This window comes from Nanorana parkeri, unplaced genomic scaffold, assembly GCF_000935625.1.
Source record: "Nanorana parkeri isolate BGI_ZX_2015 unplaced genomic scaffold, ASM93562v1 scaffold2316, whole genome shotgun sequence".
NCBI classification, from domain to species: Eukaryota; Metazoa; Chordata; class Amphibia; order Anura; family Dicroglossidae; genus Nanorana; species Nanorana parkeri.
In genome coordinates this window covers 129,667-142,827 of record NW_017308584.1, presented here as the reverse complement: position 1 = coordinate 142,827, position 13,161 = coordinate 129,667, and the positions used below count along the sequence as shown (strand labels likewise).

The 13,161-nt window shown below is 44.4% G+C and overlaps 1 protein-coding gene across 1 annotated transcript in view; it reads right to left on the bottom strand.

Annotated features, from left to right (window-relative positions):
* Positions 1-12,734, bottom strand: part of LOC108801359 (putative adhesion G protein-coupled receptor E4P) — a gene marked incomplete at its 3' end in the record, with an annotated part of 39,052 nt that extends 26,318 nt beyond the window's left edge. Inside the window, exons 1-3 of the mRNA XM_018573286.1 lie at positions 12,701-12,734; positions 11,896-11,952; positions 7,975-8,068 (exon numbers count right to left, since the gene is read on the bottom strand). Coding sequence (XP_018428788.1) covers positions 7,975-8,068; positions 11,896-11,952; positions 12,701-12,734 — 185 coding nt within the window. The remainder of the gene's footprint in view (positions 1-7,974; positions 8,069-11,895; positions 11,953-12,700) is intronic.
* Positions 12,735-13,161: the final 427 nt, after the last annotated feature.

Here is a 13,161-nt window from a genome sequence, read left to right as displayed (position 1 = left end):
GGTTTTCGAACATGTCCGTAAGTTTAAAGTCGTGCGACCTTACAGTAGTAGAGGTCGCACGGCTTCCACACACCTTACGATAATCGTACGATCGCGGGATTTCCCGCGATTATCATACGATTATCGTAAGGTGTGTGGGAACCCTTAGGCATGCCCCCCATGTGACTGTGCTTGGGCTTGGTGAATAGTTGCCCAGGCGCCAAGCATTGCCTTGTGGAAAGGAGGTTGTGTTACTCATTCTCTGGGCCAGTTTTCTCAACCTTTCTAACCCTTGAGGAGCACTTGAAATAATTTTAACCCTTGAAGTAAGGTTTAAAATTTAGGGATGCACCAATACTGATACTAGTATACTATTAATATAGTATTATACTATTAATACTAGTATCGTCACGAGTACTCGCCCAAATGTGCCTAGCTCGATACCTGAGCTATCAGGAAGCCCGGCAGCAAGTAATTACATGCCGGGCAGTGTGTAATGACTCGCCGCCTATCTTCCTGATTGGACGGTAAGCTGGCCAATCAGGAAGCCGGACCGCGAGTCATTACCCGCACCACGGCTTCCTGATTGGCCAAGAAAGCTGGCTTCATGCTCCCTTGTCACCTGGTAACAAGGGAGCATGGAGCCGGCTTCCTGGCCGGGCGAGGTGTAATGACTCGATGCCCGGCTTCCTAATTGGTCAAAAATCTGGCCAATCAGGAAGCCGGGCAGTGAGTCATTACCCGCCTCGCGGCTTCCTGATTGGCCAGAAAGCCGGCTTTATGCTTCCTCAATACCTGGTGACGAGACGGCTTCACGGCTAGTCATTACACGCCACCTGTCTTCCTTATTGGGACTTCCGATATCGGTATTCAGTATCGGCGAGTACCGAAAAACAAATATCGGAACTCGTACTCAATACCGAAAAAAACGGTATTGGTGTATCCCTAGTTTAAATAAAAGAGTAAAGGCATGTCCAAACTATTTAACACCCTGGGCAAAGTATTGTTCGACACCCAATGCTCCGCGCGACAAAATTATTTTCAGTTATATTCTTGAAATGTATAATAATAACAAAAAAGAATCACAGACAGTGGAAATTGTGGTGTCCCTTAGTGGTCAGAGTAGAAGTGCCCCATTTGCATTGGAGGTCAGTGGAACTTTTCCCCCTTGCTATGGCATATTAGAACAACGTATGAAAATGTTAGAATATTAACATAAGGAAATATAGATAAAGAGGCTTATTCAGTCCCACGCCATGATCATTTATGAAACGTATACACTTTATTTCATATGTATCTTATAAATGCTAATCTCATAAAGCAAAACAATTCCCATTAAAATATCAGCCAACCTGCTCTTGTAACCATACAAGTATATAAATATATTTATTCAGGTTTTTTTTCTCTGTATCAATCCTTGCAGTTGTATGTAATATTAACTGATGCATTTTGCTGTAATGGTGTCATCAGACGGACGTCCCTCTGATGATGCCATTACGGTGAAACTCGCCAGGGACGTGTGGATAGCAGACCACTGCTTGCTCTCTCCATGCAGTTGGAAAACTCTTGGGCAGGGTTGACAAATTAGCACCCTCAGGATATGGATACCTTAATGAAAGAACCGTTTGGCACTACTGGACATTGGCCCCTTGATGGATATTGATGTATCAGATAAGTGATAACATTTGATTTCACCAATGTTTGCATGGAACGCTCCACACTGCATAGAGTTATGACTGGTCCAGATTAGGGCTGCAGCTAACGATTATTTTCATAATCGATTAGTTGGCCGATTATTGAGTTCGATTAATCGGTTAATCGGATAAAAAAAAAAAGGCTCCAGTGATGGACTACTAGTTTGTGGTGAGATTGTAGTCCATCACGGGAGCAAGCTTGGCGTGGTAGAAGTAAAAAAAAAAGAGTGTGGTGTGCAATATAGTACATAATACAGCGGCGCAGTGCAGAATACCAGCAGCTATAGAAGAATGTAGCAATAGTACATTATACTACATATGTACTATTGCTGGGATTTGTAGTCCTCTCTAGCTGGCGTTACTCGGCATTGCGCTGTATATAATGTATTATTGCTGGGATTTTGCGGGACGTGAGCAGCGTGTGCTTCAGGCCGCGTGTAGAGCCCCGAACAAGGAAATCAATCGATAGCCGACGAATCGACGATCGAAAACGTTGGTAACGTTTTCAATCGTCGATTTTAATCGACTAAATCGATTAACTGTTGCAGCTCTAGTCCAGATAGACAGATATAACTGATACCAATTGAATATGATATGTGCTACGTCTGCTGTGTTCCTGTTGAATTTCTCCTAGAAGATATTGGAAATTATTGAAATCTCCAGTATGGCAACCTAAACCAGAACAAAATCCAGTGACAAGCCTCATACATTAAACGCAAAGTTTCCTTTACCCACTCTGACTGAGCCAAATCCTCCTTCAATTGTGTCTCATCTACTTTTGTACCTCCATAAAATTGCAATAATTTTACCAATATTTGAGTTGCTAAATCCATTGCTGTACTTTAAACGTTCCTTTTCATTGGTCTATAGTTGTAGTTTTATATAATTGAGGATGTAATACACCCTTATAGGGTACAATGCTTTGGAATCCACGATATAACATTATATTCTTTTAGAGCCTGTTCACATCTAGTGTGCTTTACAGCTGCAATGGGAGGTGTATGCGCATTGCCATTCATTTTGAATGCCCCCCCCCTCCTAATGCACATATAAAATGCACCTTTGTGTCAAGAACCGGATCTGAACCCAGGGCCTCTGCTGTATCTTGTGGTGGTTCTAACTGCTGAGCCACCTTAGAACCTTGGATAGCTGCTTGCCTGATCTCCTTTGTAATCCTCAGTTAAACCTAATTTCTGCTGAACTCTGAACTCCTTGCTCCTCCCCTGAACTTCCTATTTAAGCCACGCCTCTGCACTTCCTGTTTGCCATATTATTGTTCTCCTGCCAATATCTTGCTTCCTTGCTCCTCCTGTGATACAATCTGCTCATACTGCTACCCGTGTACCGACCTTTGGCCGCTGATTCACCAACTACTCTCTTCGTCTTCCACTTCATACCTGATACCTTTGGCTACTGACCTCGGCTTGTTCTCTGACTACGCTTCTGCCAGATCCTACACTACTACCGTCTGCTTGTGTACCGAACTAGGCCTGTTTGACTACGACTTTGCCTGCTGTCTCAGCTACTGGACTCCGAGCCTGATCCAGATCCTGACACTTTGTTACAGAGCACTGCAGTGCACAATGTGGGTTGTGGTGGTCTGCAATGAAAACAAATCCTGTAGAAGCCATATTTGCTGTGTTAGGGTTCATTAAATGTAAATAGACTGCAAGCTCTCTTTCCTCCTTCAGAGGAGTCAGTGCCCAATACGCTACATGATCAGTCAGATGCCAATCTATGTGAAGGCATGCTACTATAGCCCGATATGCTCCTTCCCCGCGGTTTTAAAAATGATCTTCATAAATGCCGAAGGACTTAACCATCCAAGTCAATGATGACAACCGGAAAAGTAGTCCAAACATAAGCAAAGGTCGGCAGCCTAGCAACCATTAATGTTAAAAGCCCATCACACCCCTGACCAAAAGGATTGGTAGGTGCCGCGGTGGCAAACTGATGGCACCACTCAATGCAAGTAGAAGAAGAGTCACCGGCACTCCAAGATCATTGATCATTACGTCTTTATTAAAGCATGCTCATCATATCACATAATAGCTATTGAGTCATTTGATGAGCATACTTCAATAAAGATGTAATGATCAATGATCTCGGAGTGCCAATGACTCTTCCTCTATCCTGGCAACCATTGACGCATCCTTGGTCCCATTCATCTGCTGGCTGGGAGATTCCCGACCAGTAGCTGAATGTAAAAAAAGGGGCAGGACCGCTGGCTAATATAATTGACTAAATATGGCCATTTTAGAACAGAGGCTGGGACTGGAGGCATTAAAGGAGAACTATGAGGCGAGTGAAAATCACTCAGCCTCACAGTTCGAGCCGACGTGTGACAATGAAACTGTCACACGTCGGCTCGATAGATCGGGTAGTGAGCGAACACATACCGTCGCTCGCTCGCTTCTTGATCCTGTCCCTGCGGAGAGCCGTGACTGTCACTCACGGCTCCCTGCAGGGATTCCCCCCCCCTCCCATGTTCGATCCTCCAGCACTGACTGGCGGAATGGATGGGAGAGGGGGCGGCCACAGCTGGCTCTGCCTCTAGATAGGCAGAGCCAGCTGTCACTCACACAGGTGTGTGGATCCATACAGTATTGTCGGGATCCGTCCCAGCTGCGGCATCTCAGTATACTGAGCTTTGGGTGACGGGAGGACGCTAGTTTGTGTCCTCCCGTTACCCTTAGGAGAACTATGGGGAAAAACCCTGACCCCATAGTTCTCCTTTAAAGATTTAGCTCCCATTAACTTTAATGGAGTTTGGATTAATGTTTGAACTTCAGCCCAATTTGTCGATTGTCTCGTGAACCAAACACAGGTATGATGGGCTCATCACTATAAGTAACTGCACTTTATTCCTGTACTTCAGCATTAGCCCCCCATACATGTATGCCAACTGTGTGTTTAACTCATTACAAATTAGCTAACTAAATATGAGATTGTAGTCCATCCCGGGAGTATGCTTGGAGCGGTGACTACTTTACAACACACACAGGGACCATGGGGAATAAAAGTAGCCCCTCCTCCAGAAGGAAAGACAGTGTCAGCACCAATTCAGAGATGATTGGAGGATCTACAGCCAAGTGATACACAAAAAAGATACATTTCTGTTGATAGTTAAGGTTCTTGAATGCATTTTCACTTTAAATTATTTTATGCATTGCCTGCTGACACTTTATGGCAAGCAATATGTTATCTGATACTCACCTACACAGCTACTGGAGATGAATGTGAAACCATCCTTGCACAGACAATTATATGAGCCCAATGTATTGTTACAGTAGCTGCCAAGACCACATACAGAAGATGTCTGGTTGCATTCATCTATATCTGTAGAGAAATAATAAAATATGTTTTTTCAGGTTTTATTTTTGGAGCTGAAATGTCTAAAATCTAATTCCAGACCGCAGGTGAAACAAATCAATGAGTTACCATATAAAACCAGGGAGCAAATATACTGTAGCTATTATATTTAGCCCTCATTCACACTAGAAACGGCCGGCATGTACAGCTCTGTGCTGCGTGTACGGCTGTATCGGGCAGCTCCCGGGAAGGACAGGCGCTGTGTGTGATTAGTACGCAGCCCCTGTCCTTCTCTATGGGACTACGCGGCCGTACGCCCCCCTACGCTCACCCAGAGCCGTAGCTAGCTCTTTTTGCGCCCTAGGCAAGAACAGAAAATTGTGCCCCCCCAACAGACTTGTGCGGTATGTGACATCATGTGCCCCGCCTCCAGGATGGTGGCACGCATGCGCCTCTGCCCATACAGGTGGGGGAGAACAGCGGGAATCTGAGGAGAATGTGCCACTCCTCTTCTCCCTGCCAAGCTGCGGCTGTGTTGACCTCCTGGCACCCCTGTTGCCAATGGTGCCCTGTGCTCACCATGGCAACAGGGGCGAGGGGGTGCAGCCAGGACGGTCCTGGCTGTGCCCCCTCTCAGCTGCGCCTGAGGTGAGTGCCTCACTCGCCCCATGGTAGCTACAGCCCTGCGCTCACCCGACCTGCACGTCTGTGCGGGTGCGGGTGAGTGTACTCGTATGCTAACAGGATGGATCCTGTCTGCGTCCGAGCCAGGAAATACACACCCCTACGGACCTGCACTTGAGAAGAGCGTAGGGGGACGTATGGCCGCGCAGTCCCATAGAGAAGGAAGGGGGCTGCATACTAATCACACGCAGCACCTGTCCTTCCCGGGAGCGGCCCGATACGGCCGTGCACGCAGCACGGAGCTGTACATGCCGGCCTTTTCTGGTGTGAAAGAGGGCTTATAGTGTGAAGGGACTAAAGGAATCCCTAAAACCCTCCAACCAAATAATTGCGTAGAACAGTAAAGTCTTCATAGAACAGAAGGTATTCACATGTCTCTATCACATATCCCTAAAATAAGAGGATTATTCCTTTTAGATTCATTTGATCCTTTTTTTTTTTTTTACAATCATAGTGGTTATACTTGCTTGTTGGGTCCCAAACTCTACTCCATAGAAGCCATTAGGGTTGCCACCTGTACAGGATTCACCCGGACAGTTCGGGCTTTGAATGCTGTGTTCGGGTTTCATGGCAGCAGAAACCCGGACACATGATGTCAGGCAGACAGGGGCAACCAAAATTAATATAGGGGCTACTGGCCCCCCACTAAAAATAGTCTCTACTGTGATATTTACATATGAATGGGCGGCACTTTTTACTTATGAACAAGCCACAACTCATTCTCCCACAAAAATGTCCGCGCGTCGCTGGAGTGTTCGGGTTTCGCTTGAAGAAAAGGTGGCAACCCTAGAAGCCATTGTTACCATATATTAATGTGATGAGGACCAAAAAGCCTGAAACTGCTGTATGCATGTGGGAATAAATGGGTCTATAATATTGTTATATTACTGCAGTTCAGCTTTAGGCCCCATACATGTAGGTCAACTGTGTGTTTAGCTGTTTGAACATACACTAAGATTATCAGGGTTATTCACAAAAGGGTGAAGGGTTTGGAGAAGGCAGGAGAAGTGAACAATCTAGGACAACATAACTGAACTGGAAAGTGAGCTGAATTGGAGAATTTTTCCACATCAGCTATTTTGTCCTAGATTGCTCACTTCTCCGGCCTTCTCCTAACTCTTCACCCTTTTGTGAATAACCCTGTATGGAAAAAGGAATTCCTGTCATGTTGACCTTCCACAGACGCCTACGTCTGCTGTTCCTGGCCTGACTGTATAGTGAAATGGAAACACTAAAGTAACTAAACCAAATGTAATTATTACTGTTATTATCACAGACAATTATAAATAGAAACACTCACGTTAAGGGATGAAATAGGTGAGCATGGCTCTGCGTATATATGAACTGGTTTATGGATAATTAGTAAAATATACAGGCTTGAGGGGATAATTGTAATACATTGTCTGGTTTTATTGATTTATTGTTGTATGTTGTCAATAATATAATATGTGTAATTTATGGAGTGATGCTTGAAAATTAATAAATATTTATATAACAGTAACAAAAAAAACAAAAAAAGAATAACCCTGTATGTTTACATGTCTGCATTTTCCATGCAAATAATTGCAGATAAAGTATGTAAATACATATAACAACACAGACAAAAATGGTGTAAATCTAGTCTTAAAGAGTAATATAAATTGTTTTGATATACAGAAGTATGATTTAGTATAATGTCATCACTCTTTCCAATTGGAAGTTACATTTTACATCTATGTTTATTTAAATTAGTTTATTTCCTGCTGACACTTTTGTGACAAACAATATGTTACCTGATACTCACCTGCACAGGTATTGGAAATGAATGTGAAACCATTGTTGCACAGACAACTATATGAGCCCATTGTATTGTTACAGTAGCTGTCAGGAGCACAAGCAGAAGTATTTTGGCATTCATCTATATCTGCAGAGAAATTAAAAAAAAAAAATGTTTTCTGAGGTTATATTTCTAGGGCTAAAATGTTGAAAATCTAATTCCAGACCGCAGATGAAAACCAAACAATGAGTAACCATGTAAAACCAGGGAGCAAATATAACTATTAACTAGAAGTGCACCGAAATAAAAATTTCAAAACCGAAATAAAGAAAAATGTCAGGCCGAAACCGAAAACGTTTTTTATTTTAACTTTTTCAAACATTTTTTAATATTTATTGAAGTGTGGAGGTAGCCCCAGTGCAAGGGTTAGTTTTTTTTTAAATTCCAGGAGTTCTTCATTAGAAACAATTAAAGCAATTAAAATCCTTTTACCAAAACTCACCAAAACATTCCATAGTGTATTGTGGGCCCGTGGATACTTTAACATACTGGTCATATCCATCTTTACAGCAACATTTGGATGACTCGGTGGTACATTTGTCTGTATCTGTGCAGAAGTTCAAAGCATCACACAGAGCCGGATCTGTAAAAGATCAAAATGACAAAATGACTTTCTGATTGGTGCGTTGTAGTAGATCAGCAGTTTAAAATTGTTTATGCCGCATGACCCCATACAGCCTTTTAGCGTATGTAAGCCCAGAGTGTGTTTTTCATTGTTTGGCGCCATGCTTCACTGTATAGTCTACTCACTCAAATCATAATTTTTGTAAATCAGTTGCAAAATGTCTTACCTGGAGATCTTTCCAGTGACAGATCTAAGTATACGGTGAGGCATGATGGCAAACATATTGAAAAATAGATTTTGGGTTTACATACTGTAACAAGGACACTCAACTGAAGATAGGAGGTGCAAGTAAAATGCAGTGTTATTAAGTGCAAACACCTAACATTTCGTTCCATTCACAGGGTAGCGCCCCCCCCTGTTACACAAGACAGTTTCTAGCAGCAACATAAAGGACAGTCTTTAGTTTTGCTCTGTAGCTTTCCACAGCTCCAAGAAACTCACACTGCTCTCCCCTCCGGAGCCCTCACTCTGCTCTCTCAGCAGCATGTCCCACAGGTCCTAGGGTCACCGACCTTCCCGACCTCTCCCAGCCTTCCCTGGCAGTTCCACATGTCCAGCACGCACCTGAGTCTGCTGTGGCTCTGCGCCCCCTGCACCCACACAACTCTCACGCAACTCTGTGTTCTGGTCTGGCTTCTTAATGAGGCTGCTCTCAGCCACCTCAGCCAAGGCTGGTCATTGGCGACACCTGGCCCTAGGACTGGAGATTTCCTCCCACCCAGAGCTCTAAAGGTGCCCATACACCTTACAATTATCTGCAGATTTTCTGTGGTCAGATGGAAAAAGTGCAACAGATTGGCCCAGGTGGAGATTACTCCATCCACACAGTTGAGTGTAGATGGAGGAATCTGTTCCACCTTTTCCATCTGACCACAGAACATCTGCAGATAATTGTAAGGTGTCTGGCCAGCTTTAGAGATCTCCAGGGCTCCAGATCCCATTTACAATTCTGAAAACCTGGGAGAATCTGAAAAGCCAGGTTCTTCCTTATAAAACGGTTCACTCTCTGGACCCTCTCAGCTTCTCTGGCTGAGAGTCCTGGGTACTAGACATGTGCAATTCGTTTCGTTCCGAATCGAAATTCGGAACAGATATAATTAGGGATGCACAGATACTTTTTGAGTACCAGTGCAGATACTTGGCATTTCCATGAGAACTACCAGGGTTGCAGCGGTTGCAGCTGGGACCGGGCTCTGGCGCTCCACCACTGTCCTGAAATCATTAGTCTGTATTGTTTTAGAAAAACTGTCACATGACAATAAACAAAAATGTATCAGTACTCGTACTTGTAAGTACTCGGCAAGTATCAGTACTCGTACTCGCAAAACTGGTATCGGTGCATCCCTTTATTTCTATTTATAAAAACAAAATCGTACATTAAAACAGAGATGTACAAATCCCGGGAGCTCCGTGTGCTCCTTACACATGACAGCCGCCTCCTAACTTTTGAATTTTCCTCTGGTGTAGTCTTGGACCTCAAAAGTATCTGTACATGTACTCGTACTTGTACCGAGTACTGTACTCGGTATCTGTGCAACCCTAGATATAACGAATGCAAACGAATCCGAATTTCCGAAATTCATTAGCGGTAGTTCGTTCTAACGTTCGTTTCGGTTTAGTTTCTTATTCGCTTCGTTCATTGGAGCAAAGTGTAATTAGAGACAAACATTTTTTCCCCCTCAAATGTAATTTTGCTGCAACGAATGAACGAAACGAATAAGAAACGGAAACGAAGCGATCGTTCGAACGAACTAATGCTAACGAATTTTGTCCGAATCCGAATTGACTTTCACACCCGAATCCCGAAAAACGAAATAACACAAAATCCGAATCAAAGCGAAACGAAACTAAAGAAACGTTATGCCGGTGCACATGTCTACTGGGTACCATAGTTGCCAAACTACGCCGTGGCATTGGCTTACACTGCCACAATACACTATAATTAAAGACTAGCACTACCAAAACCTGGCTAGTAGGATGGTGAAGCACATGGCAGCTTTTCCCATACCTGGGGACATCCAGTCACTAGAATAACCTACAAATATTGATCAGCTTTGCCCAAGCGCAGTGAGCAGCAAGCCAACAAAAACAGGATCCTCACAGAATTCCGCTACAAGAATGTGACATTTTCCCTATTACCCAACAGAAAGAGTAGAAGTTTGAACTACTGCATGGAAGTCTCACCAACGGGATCTCTAAAGCCGAACTCCAGCTTATGGGTCTTAATTCATTCCTCAATGGTTGTGGAAATAACCCCCCTCCCCCCCCAAAAAAACAACCCAACTTTCCTGCAATTCTCACCTTCTCTCTGGTGTTGTGTTGATCAGTTGTACACTGCTGTGTCATCTGTACCCCATTTTCTGTAGTACATTTTGGCCAGTTCTCCCTGCTGGCCAGTTTTGATATGTTATCTGCAGTCTCCTAATGACAGTTTGTTAAAAATTGGTCAGCAGCAAAATAGTTTTGCATCATCGAGAAGAGAGACGGCCATAGCAAACAGCTGGCCAATTTCTATCCACTGATCAAAGGAGGACTATTACCAGGGCCGGATTTCCCACAAGGCCAACCGAGGCCCGGCCTTGGGGTGGCAGGGAGCAGAGGGGCGGCAGGGGTGTGGATTTACTATCTCCCGACGCCCAGGACATGCAGTTCCGGGATCCGTGCGGGTAGCTGTTTTCTACATTTAGATCTACATTTAGATCTGCTTCGGGCAAGCAGAGCTAAATGTACAGCGGGGAAACCGAGATCACTTGTATGCAACCAGTCCCCCCCTGCTGCCCTCCCCTCGTTGGCTACCTCTCTCCCCGCCGGCCTCCTCTCTCCGGAGATGGAGATCTTCAGGATGGAGAGCAGGGAGCAGAGAACGTCCGCTCTGTTCTGTGTGAATGAGAGAGCTGCACTCACAATTGCTGCCCCCGCCAGCTGGTTGCCATTCTCCATTTGGGGTGGGGGGCATGCACAGGAGGAACTTTACTCATATAATTAAAATAACAGCAAAGTCACCTTTAGAAATGACAATCTACAAACACAAACGTCTACATAATTGCCGGCTTTGTATTCTTTGCATTCCTTATTTCTCTTTTCTTTCCCAGTCTTCTCACAGCGGCCATTTTTACTAAGGGCAGATGAATCAATCTCCTTTTACTTCCTGGAATTCTGGCACATGTGACTAGGACATGTGACCATGCACATCATCTCAGGGGAGGAAAATCCCTCGTCACCAAGGAGCATGGAGCTGGCTTTCCGGCCAATCAGGAAGCCGGTATCGGTGCATCCCTAGTATTTAAAAAAAAAAAACATATGCCAGCAATGTACACCAAGTGTACATGAATCAGGCATATGCAGTTGATGTATATGAAAACAGAAACTTACATTTTTTGTTAGCTTTCCTCTTCATATCCGCATGGAGATGGCTGCCTCGGTGCTGTGCAAGCAATTTGAAAATATCCCCCACCAGATCCCCCCCCCTTCCCTGGACATGATGTATTTCCCCTTCTTGTTCAGTGTGGAGTATCATGGCTGCTTCTAACAGGACCACATGTTAATCTGCATTGCATGCTTGGAAACATTATCATCTTTGACCGCCTTAAGTACCGCCAGTTACCAACCTGCTGCATGGAATAAAGCACTTTGTGGATGAAAAGGTATTTGGTGAGTTCAGCTATCTGATAAGGATTGTCCGCAGCGATTATATCTACTCATACAGGCCAGGCATAGAGGTCTCAGCAAGGGGGATAAATCGCTAAAACAACCATCAGAGTCAGAATAAACTTACTAAAACTTACCAGTCACATTGAAGGTGCAAGTGGTCTTATTCGAGTGTATCACAATGATATCATAACCTGCAACAACAAACGAAATATGATGTCATTACCTGAAAGGCCAACAATACAAAATGCACAATATATATATATATATATACACAGCAAAGTATAAAACACAAATATGTTTTAGGGTCTGTTTATAAACAATTTGCAGAGCCATTCACCCTGTGAATCTAAGTGAATGTTCGTTCTGTGTGAATAAAGGCAAAAACGAACATTCTTAGTTATTCACTAAAGGGTGAAGAGTTTGGAGAAGGCCGGAGAAGGGAACTGTCCTTCCAGAAGGAAGGACAGTGTCGGCACCAATTCAGAGATGATTGGAGGATCTACAGCTGAGTGATACACAAATAAGCAGTGGCATAGCGAGGGGTTGCACATGCTCCCCGGGTGGCGGTCTGAAGGGGGCGTCGGCAGGGGTGGATTTCCCACAAGGTGGTGAGGAATCTGGCCTTGGGGCAGCAGAGAGAGTAAATCCGGCCTTGGGCGCCGGCCTGAAGGGGGCGCCACTGGCTGCTGCTCCCTCCCTCCGTCACTCTGCCAGGCCAGCCACATTGAACTATCATGGTGGTTAAGCAGTGTCTGCACTGGGGTCACTGGGGAATTTGTAGTCCTCTATAGATGATGGTATTCTGCATTGGTGTATAATGTATATATACATACTCTATACAGTGGCAGAACTACCAGGATCACAGCAGTTGCAGCTGTGATGGGGCCCTAGCATTTCGTAACTTGGGGGGCCCTGGTAACCGCCGACATTGCAGGTTACCGGACCCCCCTTTCTTCAGTCTGCCGCCCTCCATCCTTCAGACTGCATGGATCGTGTGTGTCATGATTGAACTATAGCTTGGTTTTTGGGGGGTTGGGGGCGCTAATGAAAGACTTTCCCCCCCGGGTGTCTGGTGACCTTGCTACGCCTCTGCAAATAAGATACATTTTTGTTATTAGTTAAGGGACTTGAATGCATTTTTAAGATTTAACTCCTGAGTTTAGTGTCACTTTAATTATATTCAGTTAGCAGTGTTATCATTTTGTAGCATACACAAGTCTAAGCAATGATGCAGGGGATGGATTAGGTATTGAAGTCTGTAGAGATAGACAATCAATAGGAAGGATTCAGAGGACTGAGGGATATACACTATATTACCAAAAGTATTGGGACGCCTTTACACGCACATGAACTCTAATGGCATGCCAGGCTTAGTCCGTAGGGTTCAGCATTGGGTTGGC